Here is a 23,442-nt window from a genome sequence, read left to right on the forward strand (position 1 = left end):
TCTGTTTTGTGCTGCTATAACAAAATATCTTAGACTGGGTAATCTATAAAGAACAGAAATTTATTTCTCACCATTCTGGTGGCTGGGAAGTTCAAGATCAAAATGTACCAGTTGTTTTGGTTATCTGGTGAGAGCTGCTGCCTGCTTCTAAGATGGCACGTTGTTGTTGAACCCTCCAGGGGGAAGGAACGTTGTGTCCTCGCCTGGCAGAAGGCAAAAGAAAAGCAAGAGAGCAAACTAGCCCAATGTTGAGTGAAGCCACTTTTATGAGGCCCTTAATCCCATTGATGAGGAAGGAGCCCTCCTGCCCTTATCACCTCTTAACCCTCCTCTTAATAGTATCACATTGGCAAAAACTGATTTTTGGAGGGGACACATTCAAATCATAGCACCATTAAAGTGAGTAATTCTGTCGCATTTAGTACATTCAGTGTTGTGCAACTGCCACCTCTATCTAATTCCAAAATGTTTCATCATTTGAAAGTAAAACTCCCTTAGCAGTTTCTCTATACTCTCTATTCCTATATGCCACAGGCACAGGCAACTACCAATTTGCATTCTGTCTCTGTAGATTTATCTGTTTTGGATATTTCATATGAAAGGAATCATACAATATGTGACCTTTGGTGTCCGACTTCTTTCACTTGATATGTTTTTGAGGTTCATCCATACTGTAGTAAGTATCAGAACTTTGTTCTTTTTTATGGCTCAGTAGTATTCTGTTGTATGTGTATACCACAACTTGTTTATTCATTTGCTGATTGACATGTGAGTTATTTGTGCCATTTGGCTGTTGTGAGCAGTGCTGCTATAGATTGAGTGTCCCTAATCAAAAAATATGAAATTCAGAATACTCCAAAATTCAGAACTTTTGGCTGGGTGCAGTGGCTCATGCCGGTAATCCTAGCACTTTGGGAGGCCAAAGTAGGTGGATCACTTGAGGTCAGGAGTTCAAGATCAGCCTGGCCAACATGGAGAAACCCCATCTCTACTAAAAATACAAAAATTATCTGGGCATGGTGGCGGGCACCTGTAGTCACAGCTACTCAGAGGCTGAGGCGGGAGGCTCACTTGAACCCAGGAAGTGGAGGTTGCAGTGAGCCGAGATCGCGTCACTATATTCTAGCCTGGGTGACAAAGTGAGACTCTTTATCCAAAAAGAAAAACTTTTAAGCACCAACGTGATGCTCAAAGGAAATGCTTCCAGATTTCAGATGTTCAGATGTTCAGATACTGGGGATGTTCAACCAGTAAGCATAATGCAAATAATCCAAATTTGAAAAAAATCTGAACTATGAAATACTTCTGATCCAAAGCATTTCGGATAGGGGATAATTAACCTTACAAACCTGTGTCAACTTGTTTGAGTACTGTTTTCAATTTTTTGGTGTGTTTACCTAGGAGTGGAATTGCTGGATCATACTATAATTCCGTTTAACTTTTTAAGGAACTGCCAAACGTTTTTCCACAGGAGCTGAGCCATTTTACAGTCCCACCAACAGTGTATGATTGTTCTAATTTTTGTACGTCTTCACCAACACTTACTTTTTTCTGTAATTTTGGTGTTTTGTAGTGTTTTAAGTGGTGTAATTTTGAGTTTAAAATTTTTCACTATTTGTTGTTGGTATATAGAAATACATTTTTTCTCCATATAAACCTTGTAATCTGGTGACCTTCTTAAATTCACTTGGGGGCTATTAATTTTAATAGTCTATTTATTTATTGGATTTTGTACTTACACCTGAATTTCCAATTTCTAAGTGTTTTCATATTATTTGTTTCCTTTTTTAGTAATTATGGATGCAGCAGTCTTGTGAACAACTTGGAAAATATAGGAATTTAAGTTTTCTTAACATTTTTCCTTACCTTAGTTTCCTTTGTAGTTCTATTAGCTTTTCATTTTGGTCTTTCTTTATTTTGTAGGTATTTTTCTTTAAAATATCTGATGATCTGTGAGTATCTATTCGTATTTATAATGGAATAGGGTGGTTGGTTTTGGTAGCTGATACTGGCTTCCTTTAGTTTTTTGAGGTCTGTTTCCTCAAAAGAGCTTTTTCACAGATGGTATGGTTGAGAGCTCTGCATGAGTTTCCTTTTAGGTGGGGATATCCAAGCTTTTGGCTTCCCTGGGCCGCATTGGAAGAAGAAGAATTGTCTTGGGCCACACATAAACTACACTGACACTCATGACAGCTGATGAGCTAAAACAAACAAACAGAAAATCACAAAAAAAACTAATGATGTTTTAAGAAAGTTTATGAATTTATGTTGGGCTGCATTCAAAGCCATCCTGGGCCACGAGTTGGACAAGCTTGCATTAAGGCCAGAAGCAGAGGCTGAGGACCTAAAATGTATTCTGAGTGCTGTAAATGCTTTTTTCTTTTGGTAGTTTTTGTTAGCTCTCTCTTGATCCACTGCCTTCCCCACCTTCAATTGTGGAGGTTTGAAGCAACCATCAGGATCAGTTCCACTTCTGTTTTGTCCCTGGTACCCATGCTGGATGCTCTTCTCAATCAGATCTAGACACTAAGCCTGGGAGCCAAAGTTTATGCAGAATGTAAGACTGTCATGAGCAGCTCTGCTGTTCTATGAACAGTCTTTTAATTACCTTGATTTCCTTATGCTTTAGTCCAGCTTCTGGATCCTGACCTTGGTGTTTTCTCCCAGGTTCCATTTAGGGGACTGGTAAAAAGAGCTCTTGCCTCGTTATAGTCCTTTCCTGTGCTTGTTTTGCTTGGGTTGCTGTTTCTTTTGGTATGGCTATTCTACCAATTCAGTCTTATCTATTTCTTCTAGAAATTCTTCTATTTCTTTTCTTTCTTCCTTTTTGTTTGGCTTGGTTTAATGGAGCTATTTTTTCCAGGTTGTTAATGGGAATATATATATTTTTTAATTATGAAAAATTTGGACATAAATCACATGTATCTACTCCCCAGCTTAAATAAAACATAAATACAATTCAAACTCCTTACTCTGTCTCTGGTTGTATTGCACTCCCTCTCATGCATCTATTAATATTTTTCCATCTGTATGCATTTCTAAACAATACAGAGCATTGTTTTGAATGTGTTAGAGCTTTTTGTAGTGATATAATGCATGAATTCTTCACCTTGTTTTTATTTTTCCTTTCATTATGGTTTGTTTTCTTAATATATCTTTTCTGCTGTTTCAGTGGAATTTGGGTAGGGAAGATAAGTCAGCTCATGTATTTCTTACTCTAACTTTTTAAAAAGGGAGATTTAAGCACTTTTTGGATATACTGTCACTAAGAGACACGTAGTAAAAAGGGCTTGGTGTTACCTCTTCTTGTTTCAGTTAGTGTTGATAGGCGAATATGACACCTCCAGTGTTACACAAGCTAGGTAATTGAGTCTTGCTGCTGACCTGTATTTGGTGTTATAAATCCCTTTGGAGTCAGAGAAACACCATTCATTTGTGTTTAGGGTGTAACTGAGATTGAATGAAGATTTGGGTTCTTACTGCTGGAAGGAATTTTTACACATCCTTTAGTACAAATTGTACCAAAGAAGCTCAGGTCCAGAGAAGGTGAGTGACTTGTCTGAGGTGATACAAGGGTAAAACACAGGGTTAAAATAAGCTATAGTTCTCATTCTTCTTTCCACTTTACTATATTGAACTAGAGGTTAGAGTCCTGTCTTGTTAATGTTCTATTTTGACTTTTGCCTGCTTTTAAAAATACTTATTTGAATACCAAGAGATTTTTAGTATGTAAGAATGATGGTGAATTCTTAAACTAATGCTTATTTGCCATGTTTTTCTTAGGATCAAAATGGTTTCAATCCCAGAATACTATGAAGGCAAGAATGTCCTCCTCACGGGAGCTACCGGTTTTCTAGGGAAGGTGCTTCTGGAAAAGTTGCTGAGGTCTTGTCCTAAGGTGAATTCAGTATATGTTTTGGTGAGGCAGAAAGCTGGACAGACACCACAAGAGCGAGTGGAAGAAGTCCTTAGTGGCAAGGTAAGTATGGAAAATGAGCACTCGGAACGGAGAAAAAAGTGTGTGCTTGTGTGTGTAATTATTGTAACCGTCAGTAGCTTAGTATATTTCTTCCGTATTCTGAAAAAATTGGTAAAAAAATTTAGTAAGTTCCTACAGGATGGCAAGAAACTGGATATGACTTTTGAATCACAAGGAGAAAAAGTTTTCCTCTGTGACTGGCAAAATTGTATAACAAGCTCTAAATTACCTTTATGGTAGGTATTTAAAGTATGTTTTTAGAACATTTGAGGGAGGTTGTTTGTAACTACTAAATAATTTAAATAGTCTTTTGATAATAATAGTAATTAGGTGGTGAGACTACCTACTATTCTGTGAGACACTGTGCTTTGATAAAATTTATAAACACCACTTACTCCCCCACAACAGTATTAGGAGGTAGAGAAGTCACATATTCCCATTTGATAGATGACAGAGGGGCCATATAGAATATAAGACTATGTCAAACATTTTGAGCCTTGGGAAAAATATTGTAAGAAAAAATGGAAATGAGCTGGAGTAAAATTATTTCACTATCATAAGTTTGTGAATTCTCTCAAAGTGAATGAATTTATCTGGCATTTACTAATAAATAATAAGTTGAATTGGAAAGCTATAAGCTCAATTTTGGTACACATAAGGAATCTGACTGCAGGCATATCTCAAAAAGGAATTTCAAGTAGAACATTTCTTTTATAATTAGAATAACACTCATTTGAATATCTACATTCTTATAGGCCTCTTAAAAAATCCTGAAACTGTAGCAACCCTCTTCATAGCAACCAACTAGAGTTTGACTTTGAATGAACTTCATATACCTTTATGATAGTTCTTTGGAATTAATTGTCATATCCCATTAGCATTTGTTTGACACCATGCAACAGATATTCCTCATTATGTTGGTTTTATTTTTTAATGATGGGATGTAAGATTCTTTCTTAGAAGTTTAAAATTTATTATTATACTTTGAAATTATTCAAATTAGTCGACATTAGTCTCCCTTAATCATTTTTTCTCTCTGATTCTTTGCTGAACCCTTCTGGAATCCTTTGCTTCCCTTAAAACCTATAAGGAAGGAGTCATCAATGGGGCTATAAAACCACAAGACTTGTTCTAAGTAAAATGTCTACATGTGTGTTTTGTTGCTGTCTCTGCCCTTTGCCCTTTGTTTACTCATCTTGGCATTTTTATTATGAACCTCTTGTAATTGGTATGTTTTAATTTTTCTCCTAATATTCCTCTCCCCGCTGTGAGGGGTTATTTGTTCTGACTCACTTTTTATTTTTTAGATGATATTTATTGTGACTGTTTAGTCCTGGGGGTTTGACTTGTTGCAGGGGGTTGAATTCAGGGATAAGTAAGATACATTCCTGGCCTTTTAGACAGTTTTTAAGAGGGAAGAGGGAAGAGGGAAGGAAGAGGAAGTGATAGTCGTGTCAGGAGGAGATAGGAACAGATATTTAAGTTGATGTGCTGGCCAGAATTGAGGGTCTGAGTAAAACATGAAGAAGACTTGGGCATCTTCTTCAGGGTCTTTAGAGCAGTGCTTCTAAAATTTCTTCCACACCAAGCCTAAGAAAATGAGTATTTTCTACTTAGAGCCTGAGGTTTCATTGAACTTCAGTGGTTTAGCCTGAACATACAGCTGTTATTTTCAATATAAAAAAAGTTTTTTCCCCAAATATTTGACTAAACTTGATACTTTATGAAATTATGTAATTTTATCTTATGCCTTCAGTTACCTCCTGGCATATCCTACCACTTAATCCTAAAGCCATGTATTCTCCATTATGTATAGCATTGCTGGTGAGTCCATAAAAATGAGCCCTTTTTATGTCAGATAGCAGTGCGTGTGCACTTAAAGTTAGTAGGAAATTTTAGGTATGGTCTACCTGATTTGAAATAGGAATAAAGAACATAATTCCAAGAGCACATACCACCATATGGGACATTGACTTATAGTAGGGTTTCTCAGCTTCAGTACCATTGACATTTTGGGCTGGCTAGTTCTTTGTTCTGGAGGCCTATTCTATGCATTATAGGGTTATCAGCAGCATTCCTGGCCTCACTCCCTCTTGTGACAACCAAAATGTTTTTAGACATCTCCAAATGTCTGTTGGGGACCAAAATCACCCCTGGTTGAGAACCACTGATTTATGGGAATGTCTCAGGTAACAGAAACTCCATTGGGTGATGAAGATTGAATTAAAATAATTGATCATGGCTGGTCACAGTGGCTCATGCCTATAATCCCAGCACTTCGAGAGGCCAAGGCTGGTGGATCACTTGAGGCCAGGAGTTCGAGACCAGCCTGGCCAGTATGGAGAAACCCTATCTCTACTGAAAAATGCAAAAATTAGCTGGACAAGGTGGTACATGCCTGTGGTCCCAGCTACTCGGGAGGCTAAGGTGGGAGGATCGCTGGAACCTGGGAGGCGGAGGTTGCAGTGATCTGAGATTGTGCCACTGCACTCCAGCATGGGTGATGAATGAGACCCTGTCTCAAAAAAATAAAAACTAAAATGAAGTAGTTGATCATGAAGTAAATTCAGGAAAGAGAATCAAGGATATTAAAAAGGCATTCGTAAACTTAAAGTAGGAACTAATTGGGTACTAGTGGGTTGAAAGCACCAGAAAAGATGGTATTGAGTAAAGAGATGTTGGCTAAAGAAGGGAAGAATATCACATTTAAGATCTAGCAAATTTAAGAGCAGCATGATCATGTCCTTGTGGTAGTGGTATAGATAGCTGATATTAAAGGGAATTAAAGGTCATCAGCAATCAGGAGAATGAAGAAATATGACTTTAGGGTGTTAAAAAGTGCTTTTTTAGTCATTCCTTAGGTTACTTTTCCTCTGCTTGCCCTGTAAGGATTGATATTCTTCAAGTTTCAGGCTTAGGCCTTGATATCTTACTAGGTCCAGTGAGATGGTTACTCAGCCTCCCTCTGTTTTATGTGAGATGAATGGGTGTCCTTTAAATTAGATTTAGATTTAGTTTCATATAGTTAGGATCTTGGGTAGTTATTATTGCTGCTACCTGGATAAACTCTTTCCTATTCCCCGGGCTTCAGTTATGACCTGTATGTGGTTAATAAAATCTATATTGATAGTCTAGCTCTCTCCCTGAACTTAGACCCACAAAGCCAGTCACCTCTACTAGACCTGTCTTCCTGGGGTGTCATGTAGGCACTTTACACTCGACAGTTACAAGACTGAATTTGTATCTCCAAAACAGTACTTCTTTCTCTCCCTGTGTTCCTCAGTCTACTGAATTTATTCACTTAACAAATGTTTAAAGTATTTATCTTGCCAGGCAAGATCTGCTCTCTTGGACTTGTATGCTGAGCAAAATAGATATGGACCCTACCCTAATGAAGTTTGCATTCCTTATCTCTCAAATCCAGTCATTGGCCAAAATCCTGAATGTTCCATCCTGAATCTTTCATTGCCATTATTTTGATTCAGACCAGTAAATATCTTGATATGAGTAACCACAAGAGTATCCTAAAACTCATTACTGCCAAAGGATTTTTTAAAAATTATGAACATGCTTGTATCACCTCTCTGCTTAAAATCTATCAATAGCGGCCAGACGTGGTGGCTCACGCCTGTAATCCCAGCACTTTGGGAGGCCGAGGTTGGGGGCATCACGAGGTCAGGAGATCGATACCATCCTGGCTAACATGGTGAAACCCAGTCTCTACTAAAAATAAAGAAAAATTAGCTGGGTGTGGTGACAAGTGCCTGTAGTCCCAGCTCCTCAGGAGGCTGAGGCAGGAGAATGGTGTGAACCTGGAAGGTGGAGCTTGCAGTGAGCCAAGATCGCACCACTGCACTCCAGCCTGGGCAACAGAGCGAGGCTCCCATCTCAAAAAAAAAAAAAAATCTATCAGTAGCTCACCATTACTCCCAAATAAAATTCATCTTTTTAACATGGCTTAAAAGACACAGTTATCTGGCCTTTCTTATCTCCATACAACTCTGGCCGCTTTTTCCTGCATACTCTATGTTCTAGGCTGACTGAATTATTTTTAATTTCCCAAGCATGTTAATGCTTTCTGATTTCTAAGGGGTTATACATACTACTTCTTCTGCCTAGAAACACTATTATTCTACTTTGCAATTTCAGGGCCTTCCTCCCTCACTTTTGTCCCTAACTCACACACATACCACACACACACACACACATGCTGTTAAGTGTCATTTTCTCTGAGAAGCCAGCTTGTGTGTGTTCCTTCAAAGCTGGGTTAGTTGTTTCTCCTATGCAGGCCCATAACACTTATCTGTTATTACTTAGAACACTATATTTTAATTGTACCTTTACTTGGACCAACGGCCATTTCGTTGTGTCTTTAGAATCTAGAAGGTTCCTGCCTGGCTCATATGAAATAGTAAGTTTTTATTAATATAAGAATACATTAATATTCAAGTCATGTGCTAGCAGTGGAAGTAGCAGTAGAAGCTATCAGTAGGAGCGAGAAGACTGTTATATACTAAAGTCATCCAGGAAGGTAAAAGTGAGCACTGATATGTTATTTGTCTTTCTCCTTAAGTTAAGACTCCCATTAAACCTCAAGTATGAACTTCAAATGTGTTAGTGCAGTGACCTGGAGGTAGCATCAGTGTTCCTCTGTCAAATCTGGGATAAAAAGTTTAACTTGACTCACAATCGAATATGCCTTTAAACTGTAATCATTTTGTGATCTGATTGTCTAGCAAAATTTATTCCTTTGGGTACACTTAAAGAATGTTGAATTTGCAGCTTAAATCCTGTATATGTAATACTTCCAAAGTTTGTTCAGTTTCTAGTTTGCATTTGCTTACCAACTTTTTCCTTTAACGTGTTGACTTTGTTTTCCTTTTTAAAAATTTGTTCTAAAATTTTAGGTAGAATGTAAATCATGTTTTTCTCTAATCTACCAAAAGGGAATAAAATAAAAATGAAGTGAAGTGAAAAATTAAGATCTAGATTTTAGAAATCTGAATGATCATTTTAAACATTGTCCTGATGTCTATTGCTGAAGTCTATTCTGAGGGGTGATACAATCTAATCAGCCAAGGCATGGACAGTTCAAATTCAACTCTGAACTACCAGCTTTATGTACTTAGCAAACTCCTTAACCTCTCTGAGTCTCAGATTCCTTATCTGCAAAATGGGGATGATAGTGTAGGACTCATAGGGTGTTTTCTATACAGAATAATAGCAATTAAGAATAGCAACTTTAGGAATTGCATAGTTTAAGTTTCTAAAAAAATAGTCATCCTTGGTGGGAAAAAATGGTGATAATGAGTGTTAGAAAGTGGAAAAATACTGCCCTAAAATACTTTTCCCCTTTGATAGCTCTTTGACAGATTGAGAGATGAAAATCCAGATTTTAGAGAGAAAATTATAGCAATCAACAGCGAACTCACCCAACCTAAACTGGCTCTTAGTGAAGAAGATAAAGAGGTGATCATAGATTCTACAAATATTATATTCCACTGTGCAGCTACAGTAAGGTTTAATGAAAATTTAAGGTAAGTACAGGTAATTATATAATATTTGGACTTCAGTATAGTTATTTAAAAATCTCATTTTAATTCTACTTTTTAGTCAAGTTGTTTTGAATGTGATTTGAAACTATTTGCCATATGTTAACTGTGGCTTTCAGTGTCCTACCAAGTGTTAAAAGAATTTTCTTCTTCTTCTTCTCAGTTTAAAAACCTTGGATAACTAATACATGTTTATTGGAAGAAGTTGCCATGAATTTAAACATGCAACAGGGAAGAGGCAAACAATGGAGTAGAAGAAAACTTAGTCTTAACAACTAATAGTGTTTATCTTCTCTTTCTTTCAATAAAGAAAGAGAAGCTTTCAATAAAGAAAGAGAGCTTTCAATAAAGCTCTTTCCAGCAGCTTTATTCTTCTAATTGACATCCTATCCTTGTGAAAATAAACAAAATTAGGCTCAGGTTTTACAGGATAAGGTAAAATTGCTTATAAATTTAAATCACACACTTATAAATTAAAATAATAAAGTTTTTTTGTTTTCAAACTTTTGTGGTAGTGCTAGGGGCAAGGTATGTTGGACATTAATAAAAAATAATTTAGACATCTTTCACGATGCCTGTTGCAAGAAAAAGACTCTAAATGTCCACTATTCCTAAAAAATGTAATGAGTATGCATTTCAAATAATGGTTCTGAATTCAGAGCATTCTTTTTGACAGTGTGGCTAAAAACACAGTTTTTATAATGTCAATCTAATTGTATAGTCTCATGCCAATTAAAATGGTATAGACTTGGTATAGGTTTCAAAGCTACTTGAAATGTAAAACGTTCTCTTTAAAATGTTTTAAAGATAAATAACTAAAAGGAGGATACTGAATGCTCTAACAAAGAAATGGTAAGTGTTTGAGATGATAGATGTGCCAGTCACCCTGATCTAATTACTATACATTGTATGCATCAAAACACCACTATGTATCTTATAAATATGTACAGTTATGCCAATTTTAAAAATAAAATACATTTTTAGAAGTTTAAAAATTGAGTTCTGAGGCTGAGGTGGGAGGATCGCTTGAAGCCAGCCTTGGCAACATAATGAGACCCTGTCTCTACAAACAAAATAATTAGGAATAAAAAAATATTAAAAATTAAGTTCTAATTACAAAAGATTTGCTATTATTCCCCGTATTGTCTTTATCTAATACGGAAGTATAAACATCAGTCAACATTATATAAGGTGACAGTTCAGTGCCAAAGCATTACAGTATGTTTTGCCTGTATTCCAGGTGAGGGCACTGTAATAGTCCCTTAGATCTCTGCAGTAGTCCTTTGTGGGTTTTCAAGGTATTTTCTCATTAATTATTTTATTCCATGGTCACCTTACCTACTATAATATTATAGGCAAATTCATTGTATGCTTGAGGAAGCTGAGGCAGCATTGTAATGGAAGGGCCATGAGCTTTGGAATTACATACATTAGTTCTAATCGTGACCATATCATTTATTTACTGGTGAGTTTGTGTAAGTTATTAACCTCCTTAAGCCTCAGCTTCCTGATTTATAAAATTGAAGTAACATTTCTCAAAAGATTATTTTTTTTTCCTTCAGGAAGTTTAAGTGATGTCTGTTTGCCTGTCCATGACAGGAAATCTGAATGTATAGCGGTTACTTTATTTATTTTTTAGCTCTTTCTGTGCAGCCGACAGGTAAAATATTGTGCAGCCGTTATGTGTTAATGATTCAAAGGTGACAAAAGAATGTTATTAGGACTATAATATGATCTTATTTTCATAAAATATATGTGTAGATGTATTTATGTACATGTCTTTCTATATTTGCTGATAATACATTTATCTTTGAATGTTGCAGTTACAGGTAGGTTTTTAGTCTTACCTGCATATTATTTTTTCTACTATGAACATATATTAATCTTCAAATAAAGCTGTATACAAATGACTTTTACAAATTATTTTTAAAAGTAACACCTATAAGAAATCTTAAAGGGACTGATACCCTCATAAACTAACAAAACTCCTTATTTTTTACATTTAAAATTTTCGTTGTGTGTATATATTTTTGTATATAGGTCTAACTATTTGTTTTTAACTAGCATTTCCAAGATTGAGAATGTGATCTCTAATTTTTGGTGCTTTATCTTTTCCTAAAATTCATTAGTGTGAAGTGGTCAGTATAATAGATTTTTTGCCCCCATAGTTCTGGCTTTTATTATTTCCTTCATAGACAAAAGAAAGAGTTCACACAGCTTTATGAAGCTTAGCATGTTTTCATGAAAAGCATATGTAGATATTGGCTAATGGTGGTATAGTCCTCATTGACTTAACGGGGGAAGTTATATGCTTTGAAAGGTGAACAGGAAACATTGATTAGGGTAAAACTCATAAAGGGAAGCTTTACAAGTAGAATCAAAGTACAGCACTTTCAGGGAACTTTCTTTCTGTCCCCCTAGGGTAAGCAAGGCTACCATTAATGAAAAGGACACCTTCTCATTATTATTTTCTTATTTTACTAGAGATGCCATAGCAGAAGGCATCTTACATATTACATTGTTCTTCTCTTCCTTTTTCAAGTCATGTATGTTCATTGATCTAGCCCTTGTCATTACACTGAAATTATTTCTGGGAAGCAATTTTAATGTATGTTGACATCCAAGTGGTGATAGGACGTTAGGTTTGGGTCAGACACTCTTTAATACTCCCGGTAGGCATCTAACAACTTCGTATGAAAGAATTACTGTTTGTTTTTGTTTGAGATAGGGTCTCACCTTTATTGCCCAGGCTGAGAGTGCAATGACAAGATCACGGCTCACTGCAGCCTCGACCTCCTGGGCTCAAGTGATCCTCCCACCTCAGCCTCCCTAGTAACTGGTACTACAGGAATATGCCAACATGCCTGGCTAATTTTTGTATTTTTTGTAGAGACAGGGTTTCACTAACAGTTACTCTTCATAACTACTTGTTAAGTTAACCCACAAATAAAAAATGGCATGAAGCCTTTACTGTTGGGAGGAAGTTTTCAGATGTTACTACAACGTTAAGCCCAATACCTTGGGAGAGAAACCAACATAAATTGCACACAGATCTTATTTGCAAAGTGCATGTGATCTAGAGGAGATAGGATATGCAAAATAACCATAATATAGGATAGAAAATAAGGATTTATTAAGGAACATATGTGAAATGCTATTAGAGTTGAGAGAAGGTAGATAGAGCTCACTTATTTTCAGATGTGGTGGTTCCTAAATCTTGAGACAGGTGAAAAATAGATATCAGGCTTAGGATTCATAAGGAAATACTGACAAAAAGTGTGGGGAGGGTCGGGCCTGGTGGCTCAACGCCTGTAATCCTAGCACTTTGGGAGGCTGAGGCAGGTGGATCACCTGAGGTCAGGAGTTCAAGACCAGCCTGGCCAACATGGTGAAACCTCGTCTCTACTAATAATACAAAAATGAGCCGGGCATGGTGGTGCACACCTGTAATCTCAGCTACTTGGGAGGCTGAGGCAGAACAATCAATTGAACCTGGGATGTGGAGGTTGCAGTGAGCCGAGATGACACCATTGCCAGCCTGGGCCACAAGAGCGAAACTCCATCTCAAAAAAAAAAAAAAAGCGAGGGGAGAAGTGAAGGTAATCAAAGGAGTGACTTAAGTAGTTCATCATGGGATCTGGTATAAGGGAAGGTACTAGTAAAGGAAGTGCAAGTAAGACAGGGTCAATAGAGTTGACAGTAATGGAGAGGCAAGAAACTGGAGAGTGTGAGGACAAAAACCAAGCTGAAGGGAGAGATAGATGGACAGATGGTGTGGTTTGGGGAAAATTCATAGTACAAAATTTTAGAAATAGAAGAATTCTGGGTGATAAGACCCAAGGTATGAATATGGAAGGTTTTCAGAAAGGAATGGAAGTTAAGATTGATGCTTAGAAAAGATCAAGAAACTTGAGTTTGTTGGTCATTGATTATCAAACTTTAGAAAGTATTAAGAATCTTAAGAATTACTGGAAAGTGTGTTAAAAATGCATATTCCTAGACTTGCCAAAGTTTGACTTTTTAATTTTGGAATCATACTCCAGAGTTCTTGTTTTTAGCAAGAGTCTTAGGTGTGATTTAGTCACTGTTGGACCTTGTTTTGTCCCTTTAGGACCATTGCTGTCAGAATCAGCTTTGGAGACATGTTTTAAATTACAGATGACTGAGCCCCTTACTCTAAGATTGACTCATTGTTCCCTAAATGTCTGTGTCTGTATTTTCATTAAGATTTTTAAAAAATGGTGGCAGTAGTGATGAGATCTCATCTAGACAATATTTTCTCAGAGGCAGGAGGGTGGAAAAGAGATTTGTGTCAAAATGGCCTGGAGAACTTATTTAAAATAATTTTCCAGACCTCATTTCATGTGTTAAAAGTATCTGATGATGAGGTCCAGGAGTCTGCATTTTTAATACACTGCCAGGTATATGTTATGCCAAGTATGAGAACCCTGATTTAAGGTCGTTAGAAATATTATCAACATAGATTTCTTTGAAGAACCTAAGATGCCTGTAGAAGAAAGACGAACAAGAAAATGTATTGGCATTTCAGGTCATTGAGCTTTTTTTCTTCTTAAATTTTTCTTTGAAGTGATTTCCATGTCTTCATTTAGTGAAGGATTCTAATTACAAAGACTTTCTCATTTTGTACCCCTCTCCCAAAAGCCTGTCTTATTGAAGATACATTTATGACTCTGTATGACCAAAACAACGAAAATATTATTTTTGTTTAGTACTAAATGACTTCTGATATCACATGTCAGAGTCTCATTCTGAAGGTCAATGGAGTAGAAATTGGATTGAGGTAAAACAGAGTTAGGTTAACTAGCCTGGCAGAGAGATACTAGACATTACTCATGTGGGCGCAGAATGGCTTCAGGTTTGGGCTCTCAGGTACAGATGCAAAGGGAAAAAGGCAAGGCACAGAAGTGTTCCTCTTAAGTTATCCCTTATTTTCGGTGACCTAGAAACCCTGTCACCATCCTCAGGGACATGTAACAGAATATCCTTTGTGTACTTTTCCCAAAACATTGCTCTTCCTGCCCCTATTGTTTTGCAAATGCAAAAGAAAATAGTGCATTCCCTTATAGTCTAGTGGACAGTATCTTCTGTGTGAAATGTCTTTCTTGTTGGATTTTCACTTAAACAATTGAGATTTTCTCCCTCAATTGAGACAAGGAAGAAAAAAAAAAAAGATGCATCCATGATTTTAAGAGCTCAACCCAATTATTTCATTAAAAAAAATTATTTCTAGTATGTTTTCATAGGGTCTCGGATACTATTAAATTAAAAGAAAAAATATGGCACAGGACTTTTTTTCTCTCCTGGAGTTATTCCTTGTTCCTGGTGACCCAGAACTTGTCCTGTCCTCAGGAACCTGTAACAAAATATTCTCTGTATTCCTCTCCCAAACAGTACCCTCCCTATCCCCTATCCCCATTGTTTTGCAAATGTGATAGACATCAAAGCACTGCTTTACAGTGAAGTGGACTGGATTCTATCTATGACATATCCTGGCCTTTTAAAACAATAGTTGGATTTTTTTCTTAAATACTGAAAATAAAAGAATTTTGGAAAGTACTGAAAACTATTTTTGTTTTTTAAAAAAATTTCCTTTGTGTTTGAACAGTATTTTTCTTTGTTATAAATATAGACTTTCTAATTTTATTTTTAAAACTTAATATAGAAACAATTTCTGTATTTCTAAGTTTTTCTGTAGTTATAATTTTAGTGATTTGATGATATTCCATCATGTTGACATACCACAGTTTATGTATTATTCACTTAGAATAAACTTTAAGGAATTTTAGTTTCTTTTTATTTGAAAAATGAAGATTAGAACAAGTTTTTCCTCTGAGTTAATTTCAACAGGTTAACTAGATTAATAAATATACCTTTTCTGTAATTCCTGGTACTTGAACTTGTCCTAGTTTCCTTCAAATCATTTGTGTCAGTTTGTAGTATCAACAACAGTGTATTACTTTGCCATTTTTCTCACTGGTGTTGAGTATTTAAGTCTTTTGTTTGTTTTTATTTTTTTAGTTGACCAAAGTTTTTGTGTACAACATGTTTTGAAATATGTATACATTGTAATGGTCAAATGAGCTAATTAGCATATTCATTATCTCATACTTTGTGTGGTGAGAATGCCTAAAATCCACTCTCTTCATAATTTTTAAAGATAACAATACGTTGATATTAACTATAGTCTTTATGTTGTACAATAGATCTCTTGGTCAGTTTTTAAAAAGCTGTAAACAGAAGTTTAATACAAAGCAAATCTATCCACCATCTCATTACCTTAAGAAATATTTGTTGACTGCCTGTTTGGTGACTATGTTAGAAATACTGCTAAATGCTTGCAAGCTATTTGTTTAATTTTATGCCAGTCTTAGTAGGTAGGTTTCATTACTGTTCCCATTTCCAGGTAAGAAAACTGAGGCCTGAGTGCTTCAGTAACTTTATGTCCTGATAGGTAGGCCAAGTCAGGATTTGAACACAGTCCTGATTCCAGAGCCTTGTTTTTAATCCTGCTTCACATCATATTGTATGTATTTTTTTGGTATTATTCATACAAATTTTTCATGTTTTTATAGACCTCATATAATTATTTTAGTGACTTATATTCTTTCATTGTGATAAAATACCTACTTTATTGAGTCATTCCATATTCCATAGTGAATATTTGGGCTCTCTAGGTTTTTATTATTACATGATGCTTCATTGATAACTTTTCTGCTTATATGCTTTTGCTTTTGTGGAATTATTTACTTCAAGTAAATTCCAAGAAGGGAATATATAGATTATTTTGGGGTTTTGCATATGCCTTGTAACAAATGTACCAGTTTTATTATAATGTCCCTTTGAGTTTTATAAGGTAGCCTTAGAAAAGTGTTTGGATTGATTGCTACAAAGAGGGAAATACACATATTCTTTCTTGATTATATGTTAATATAATTTAATGTTTCTGAGTTTTCTCTGGCTGTATCACCCTTATTAGTGACTGTACCTTAACATTTTAAAATTACTTAGCCATTCTGTTTTTTTCTCCCTGAGGCACATCCATATTATGCAAGATTATACTTTTTAAAAATAAGTCCAGCATGACTTCAAAATGTGTGCATAGAAGCTAAAGACTGAAATTATCTGTTTGTTCCTGGACAATTACATAATTTTTAAATTTCTACTTTAATTATTATTATTTTTTTTTTTAATTTTTTTTTTTTTAAAATATGGAACGCTTCACAAATTTGCGTGTCATCCTTGCGCAGGGGCCATGCTAATCTTCTCTGTATCGTTTCAATTTTAGTATATGTGCTGCCAAAGCGAGCACTCTACTTTAATTATTAAGTGCTGCAATGCAGTTTATTTTATAATCAAAAATTTTTTTTAACACAGCTGATAGAGTGAACATATTTAATATGGAAATAAAATGCACACAATCACAGCTAAAGGCTAAGTTGTAAAGAAACAAAAATTTCTGTCTCTGTTTCTCTGCCTTTCTAATGAAAATAAGATTTCTTTTTAACAGGTAAAATAAATAACATAGCTTCCTAATTTTCTATTGTTACTTTTTCTTTTTAAACAGAGATGCTGTTCAGTTAAATGTGATTGCAACGCGACAGCTTATTCTCCTTGCACAACAAATGAAGAATCTGGAAGTGTTCATGCATGTATCAACAGCATATGCCTACTGTAATCGAAAGCATATTGATGAAGTCGTCTATCCACCACCTGTGGATCCCAAGAAGCTGATTGATTCTTTAGAGTATGTTTGTTTGAAATTTATATACATTTACTTTGATCCCAAAAGAGGCCAAGGCGGGTGGATCATGAGGTCAGGAGTTCAAGAGCAGCCTGGCTAACATAGAGAAACCCCATCTCACTGAAAATACAAAAAAATTAGCCAGGCATGGTGGCGGGCGCCTGTAGTCCCAGCTACTTAGGAGGCTGAGGCAGGAGAGTTGCTTGAATCCGGGAGGCAGAGGTTGCAGTGAGTCGAGATCGCGCCGCTGCACTCCAGCCTGGGCAACACAGCAAGACTCTGTCTCAAAAAAAAAAAAAAAAAAACAACCTTTGGATTCAAGCTCTTCTCCCTCTACTCGTCACCACACCCCATATACACATGCACAAACACACACATACGTTTATCTCTTTTCTTAAAAAATTTTTTGCATATCCCCTGTATTCTTTTTATTGTATAGATTAATATCTAAATAAATATTAGTGAAGTCAATGTGTAGTTTTCACTTTTGACCAAGTATAATGGTAACATTTGGAGGAAGGCTCCTGAACATCTTATTAGTGATATTAGGTGCTCTCTTTTTCAGGGAATCAATCTTAGCAACCAAGAAGTACCTGTGGAGACCCATGACTGCCTGTTTAATAGCAGGCCTCTAATTTATTAAAGGATTGCACTCACCACCCCCCGCCCATGGAGTATATCTATAGAGGGGCCTTTAATTATTAGAAAATCAGAGGAATCATAGTCTTTTAATTCATACCCTTTGTCTTACTGTTTATCATCTTTCTGAGGATTGAGATCTTGTCAGCAATTATTACATGAAAATTATTTGTGAGTATTGATAGATAGGGATTAAATAAGGTAGTGTATACCATGACCTTGTTCTCATTTGCTGCAGCTTAGGCTTTCTCATCAAACAGACAAGGTTCAGCCAAGAAAAAGAGAGATCTGTTTTACTTCTATAGACTGCAATTATATAAACATTCCAGTATCCACCATATTTTCGCATTTGTTAATCCTTATATAATATCTTTGAATTTTTTCGTCCTTTCTTTTTCCTTGTCTCTTTTAGTCTCCTTTCTTTCCAGAGATTCTATCCGCTTTAACTACTTAGTTAACATCTGCTGCTTTCTCTTAAAATAAGCACAGTCTTTTCTTTAAGGCTTTCCTGCTAATATGAGGAAACAGATTGTAAAAAAAAATAAGTATGAGAAATTACCAAGACATTTTCATTGTAATTCCCTAATTTCTATTTTCTCACTCGTTTTCTTAGATGGTCCCAAATATCTACTTCATTTTCTTCATAGGTCAATAGACAGAAGTGTTTAATATCTGTGGGAAAAGTTGAGTATGGAAGTTAATGAAGCATTTTACTTTTTCTCTTACTAACAATATATACAAACATCTGAGAAACTGAAAAAGAACTTGTAAGCTAATGCTGTATCTCCTTTCCTTGCTGCAAAGAAATCTAGGTAACATAATTTTAAGATGACTCATGGGTTTGTTCTGTAAACTCGTTCTAGTAATAAGGCTTACTGGCTAAAGTTTCTCCTGAGTTTAGGCAGGTTTTTTTTCCCCCATGTGTCAACTGTCCCTTTCATTTTTCAAATCTCATCTCCATGGTGGAATTTTTCCTAAGTTGGGTAGCAATTTCCCTTCAATTTAATTAATGTTCTTTTCCTTTCATATACAAAAAGTACTTCCATATACAGAAGAAAATTTTATCTTGATCTCCATTTTATGCCTTTTTGTCAATTAGTATGGGTATCATTAGAGTATGGCAATATACTGAGTCTACTTGCATACATAACATTATCGACAAGAAGGAAAAACAAGTACATAATGTATTAGAACTGAAAACAAGTACATAACATATTAGAACTGAAAACAAGTACATAACGTATTAGAATAGAAGTTTAGGAAAAACCATGGACACCACCTAGTATACCACCCTCCTTTTACAGATGAACAGAGTAGACCATTTCTTCAAAGAGAATTGGAGGAATTTTTTGACTTCATAGTAGGTTACTAATTGAATTTTTATAGCATGGTTCAATTTATTTTTATTGTTCATCATACTAGGCCTTTTATGCCTTTTATGTTCATTATAAATGTATGTTAATTGTAACTGTATATAATTTAACATGTTACTTCATTAGGTGGTTATATACAGATCTATATTTCCTAATCTGCAACCTTCTAAAAGGTTTCGGATATATTTTGGAATTTATTTGGACTTTAGAGAGGGAATATAACTTACGTACTATGTAATAAGAAAAAACTTTAACTTGATCTGGGTTGGTATCCCTCATCAAATATATATATAAAATATATGAACGTTTAAACTAAGTTGTATCAAAAAGAAGACCGTAAGTCAGTGTAGATCAGATTTTTCTATCCACCGTATGATTTATGAAAGAACTCTTAGTTTTCAGATCTTTTTGGATATAGAAATTGCTGATAAGGGGTTGTGGACCTGTAGTTGATGTTTAAGAAAAATAAGACTGAGTTCCATTTTTCAGTAAAAATTGTCAAATGATTTGAGTCAGAACAACAGGTATGTTTGAATGTGCGAAGTTCAATTAAGTAGCTTTTCATTTTATAGTAAAATATCTGGAAATATATTTGTATGCAATTTCTTTACCAGGTGGATGGATGATGGCCTAGTAAATGATATCACGCCAAAATTGATAGGAGACAGACCTAATACATACATATACACAAAAGCATTGGCAGAATATGTTGTACAACAAGAAGGAGCAAAACTAAATGTGGCAATTGTAAGGCCATCGATTGTTGGTGCCAGTTGGAAAGAACCTTTTCCAGTAAGTTGTTAGAAACCTTTGTAAATAATTGGAGTTGAGAATTTTAAGTTGTATAAAAAGAGCTGGCAGTTCTTTAAGAACAGGTATTATTTACTAAAGGTGAATTACCATGGCAAAGCTGTTTTGTGTTCATAGAGTTAATTTTATTGGTACTTTCATTTCTATAATGTGATGCTGGGTGTATAGAAATGTAGATCAACATTTTAAAAATCCTAATTGAAAATTAAATCAGAAGCTGTGACATTTTCTTAAGTCAGAGGAGATTTGGTTTGTTTCTTAGTACCAAAAAGAAGCAGATCTTCCAAGAGGTAGACCCCTTCCTCTGTAGATCACAAAGCTAAAAAAGGTACAGGGTGTTAAGGTATTTGTGAATTCCTGGAATGAGAGAAAGCAGAAATATAAACCAGTTGGGTAAATTGATTTAGGCAAAACCTAGGTCTGTGTAATGGTAGTAAGTGACAGAATCTCTTGTTGCTTTGACAATTATTCTATTTTTCTGTTTTATTCATAATTTTGAGGAGGATTTACTATTTTCCCTAGTCTCAGGATACTGAATTAGTAAATAGCATAAAATCAAACTTGAACAAGCTTAATTTTACCAAAGTATTTAACAATATAAACCCTCTTTTATAAATTTCTCTTTGCAGAGAGTTAATGGAAGAGTAGTAGGTAACCCTTTGAAAATGATTTTACTCAATCATTTTTGATCCCAGAGGAAGACTGCTTCTGTTTGGGACTGGTAGAAATAGTGTGGCCTGAATCTAGTATGTTTTTTAGTTTTTAGAAGACAGCTACCAAGTATATATTTGGGGTTGTAGAGTTGAAATAATAAGTCTCTAGCTTCATAATGTTTCTAAGCTTCTCCCCCTTTTAAAATTTTTGGTATTAGGGATGGATTGATAACTTTAATGGACCAAGTGGTCTCTTTATTGCGGTAAGTAAACCTTTTGATTTATTTAATATTCTGTACATTTTTCTGCTTTTTGTATATCTTTAAATATACACTATGGCTTATATATCTTAAGGTGTTGTTTTTAATTTCAACAAAGGCAGGGAAAGGAATTCTTCGAACAATACGTGCCTCCAACAATGCCCTTGCAGATCTTGTTCCTGTAGATGTAGTTGTCAACATGAGTCTTGCGGCAGCCTGGTATTCCGGAGTTAATAGGTATATGAGGTGACAATGTCGCTTATTAAATATGTAGTAACTGAAAAGGGAAGACATACCTATTGAGTAATGTTAATTAATCCCTCCGTCCAGATATTGCCATACCAATATTTAGGCAGTAGCACTGCCAACTCCAAAAGTTGGTATTATCACAGACAATAGCAAGTGCTCCCATCAGTAGTAATGAAAAATTAATGTTAATGCTCATGTATTACTTACAGGATAGACAAGTTCACTAGAGGTTAAAAATGGAAAAAAACAAACAAACAACAACAAAAAAAACCCCCTAAGGATGATTTTTTAATCCAAACTAAAACTTGGTATATATAAAAAGCTGAAATTCACAGAACATAGTTTACATATATTAAACATGGTATTAAACATGATATTACATATATTAAACATGATTGATTAAACCAGAGCAGCTTTAATCAACCCATGAGCATCTTTCCTTTAAAAGGTAATAGTAGCATTCACAGGTAACACTTAAACTTTAAACTTCCCAATAACTTCTTTTTTCTAGGTAGTAAACTACCCTTATTTTTGATAATCAGTATTTTCTGTCCTAAAAAAAGAAAGATAGGATTATGTGAATATGTTGTTTCTGGCATAAGGAAACTTAGTCCATAATTTTTTTTCAACTAGATCCTCTGAAAAAGACAAGAAGAGCTGAGGTCGTTTGATGTTTTCCTCATGTTTAAAAACAGATATTCCTAATAATATAAGGAGGAAAAATGTGAAAGAAAAAATGTCTGTATTTTTTTTTAATAAGTAATTCTTTTTGGTAGGGGAAGAAGAAAGGGTAATTGTAAATAGTCATTAACGTAAAAACTAATTTTTTAAGGATAATTAAAAAAATAATAATTAGTATAGAGGTAGATGCCCATCATCCTCATGTCTTCTCGAATACTATGTAGGACTTAGATTGGATATGTTTGGCCTCTTATTATGATTAATTGGTTTCATCTTTGTCTTTGCAGACCAAGAAACATCATGGTGTATAATTGTACAACAGGCAGCACTAATCCCTTCCACTGGGGTGAAGTTGGTATGATTTTACCTGTGTTTTTGAATGTTAGAATAAATCTTAAAGAACCAAGCTCCCTGAAGTTTTAATGTTAGAATACTTATGAGACATTAAGGCCACTGAGTTACCAATTTGTTCTTAATTGTCATCTTAGAAGTAATATCTACCAATACTACCTTGTGGTCCTTAATAATGTTTCACAAATTTAAAAGTATCCTGCTGTCTATTCTTACCCACCCACCCTACCCTTGTCTAAGCCTTGCTGTTTTTCTGCTGCCATCTGCAGTAGCCCTCATAGATACCTATAGCATGGGAACAGTGCTTTTTTTCTCCCTTGTGAGCACCCTTGGTCTTGATATTGCCTATCCATAGACAGTATCACTTCTTACAAGAGGTGGTATATCAAGTGGTACTCAGAGTAATAAATAAAGGAGTTAGGAAGTAGGATACAGTTTGCCAGAATATTTTCTATTAACCTTTATTAATCTATTTAAATTCACAGATTCACAGCAGATATATGTGTTCCTAGTTCTATAGGAATAGTATAACTTAAATAGAAATGGTTAAAACCCATTGAAATGGAATCATTTTTAAATTGTTGGTTGATGAGTTCAAATTTAAAGTAAAATTTTTTTTGGCATTGATTTAGTGATAGATCTTATTTAACCTCTAATTGAATAATTACCCCTGCAGAACAATTTTGATTTCAATGTAAATTTTGTATGACATTTGTCCTAGAATTTTTCTATGGCATTTTTATTTCAGTGTAAAATTTACCATTAGAGCATATAAGAAAAAGATAAAATCTAAGGTGATTTTAACTTTAATTATTTTCAGTATTCTTTTAAGAATAAACATTTTTAATGAGTTAGGTTTTTTGGTAATCTTTTATTGTGTCATAAAGTTTAGTAAAAGCTGAAATTGAGCATTATATTTTAGTGACTATCTCAGTATACATTTCCAGTAAAGTATTAATATAGATGATACTAGATTTGATTGTGTTGACATTACATAGCCTATGTAAATTACAACGGAAATTAATTTTGGGTTGTTTTAAGCCTGTTGATGTATGTTAATTTAAGCATCTTAAGCAAAGGATGATTATTTTCCTTTTCTTTTTTAAGTAAGTACAGTAATAAGAGTCTGGAAA

At 34.9% G+C, this 23,442-nt stretch overlaps 1 protein-coding gene and 1 non-coding gene across 5 annotated transcripts in view; one reads left to right on the plus strand and one right to left on the minus strand.

The window, feature by feature from the left end:
• The window catches only part of FAR1 (fatty acyl-CoA reductase 1), a 64,914-nt gene that overhangs the window by 22,851 nt on the left and 18,621 nt on the right, over nucleotides 1-23,442 (plus strand). For 3 of the 4 annotated variants that reach the window (XR_002517062.1, XM_009186530.2, XM_017948590.2), the window contains exons 2-8: nucleotides 3,784-3,979; nucleotides 9,341-9,516; nucleotides 17,117-17,296; nucleotides 19,920-20,097; nucleotides 20,987-21,031; nucleotides 21,147-21,274; nucleotides 22,246-22,313. Coding sequence is in view for 3 of the 4 variants with exons in the window: in XM_009186530.2 (XP_009184794.1) it covers nucleotides 3,791-3,979; nucleotides 9,341-9,516; nucleotides 17,117-17,296; nucleotides 19,920-20,097; nucleotides 20,987-21,031; nucleotides 21,147-21,274; nucleotides 22,246-22,313 (964 nt within the window). In the remaining variant the exon portion in view is untranslated. The remainder of the gene's footprint in view (nucleotides 1-3,783; nucleotides 3,980-9,340; nucleotides 9,517-17,116; nucleotides 17,297-19,919; nucleotides 20,098-20,986; nucleotides 21,032-21,146; nucleotides 21,275-22,245; nucleotides 22,314-23,442) is intronic. The other variant, XM_003910195.3, reaches the window with a different exon arrangement.
• On the minus strand, nucleotides 16,755-16,861 carry LOC116269965. The gene has a single exon (XR_004177755.1). It is a non-coding gene; the product is annotated as a U6 spliceosomal RNA (small nuclear RNA).

This window comes from Papio anubis, chromosome 12 (assembly GCF_008728515.1).
Source record: "Papio anubis isolate 15944 chromosome 12, Panubis1.0, whole genome shotgun sequence".
NCBI classification, from domain to species: Eukaryota; Metazoa; Chordata; class Mammalia; order Primates; family Cercopithecidae; genus Papio; species Papio anubis.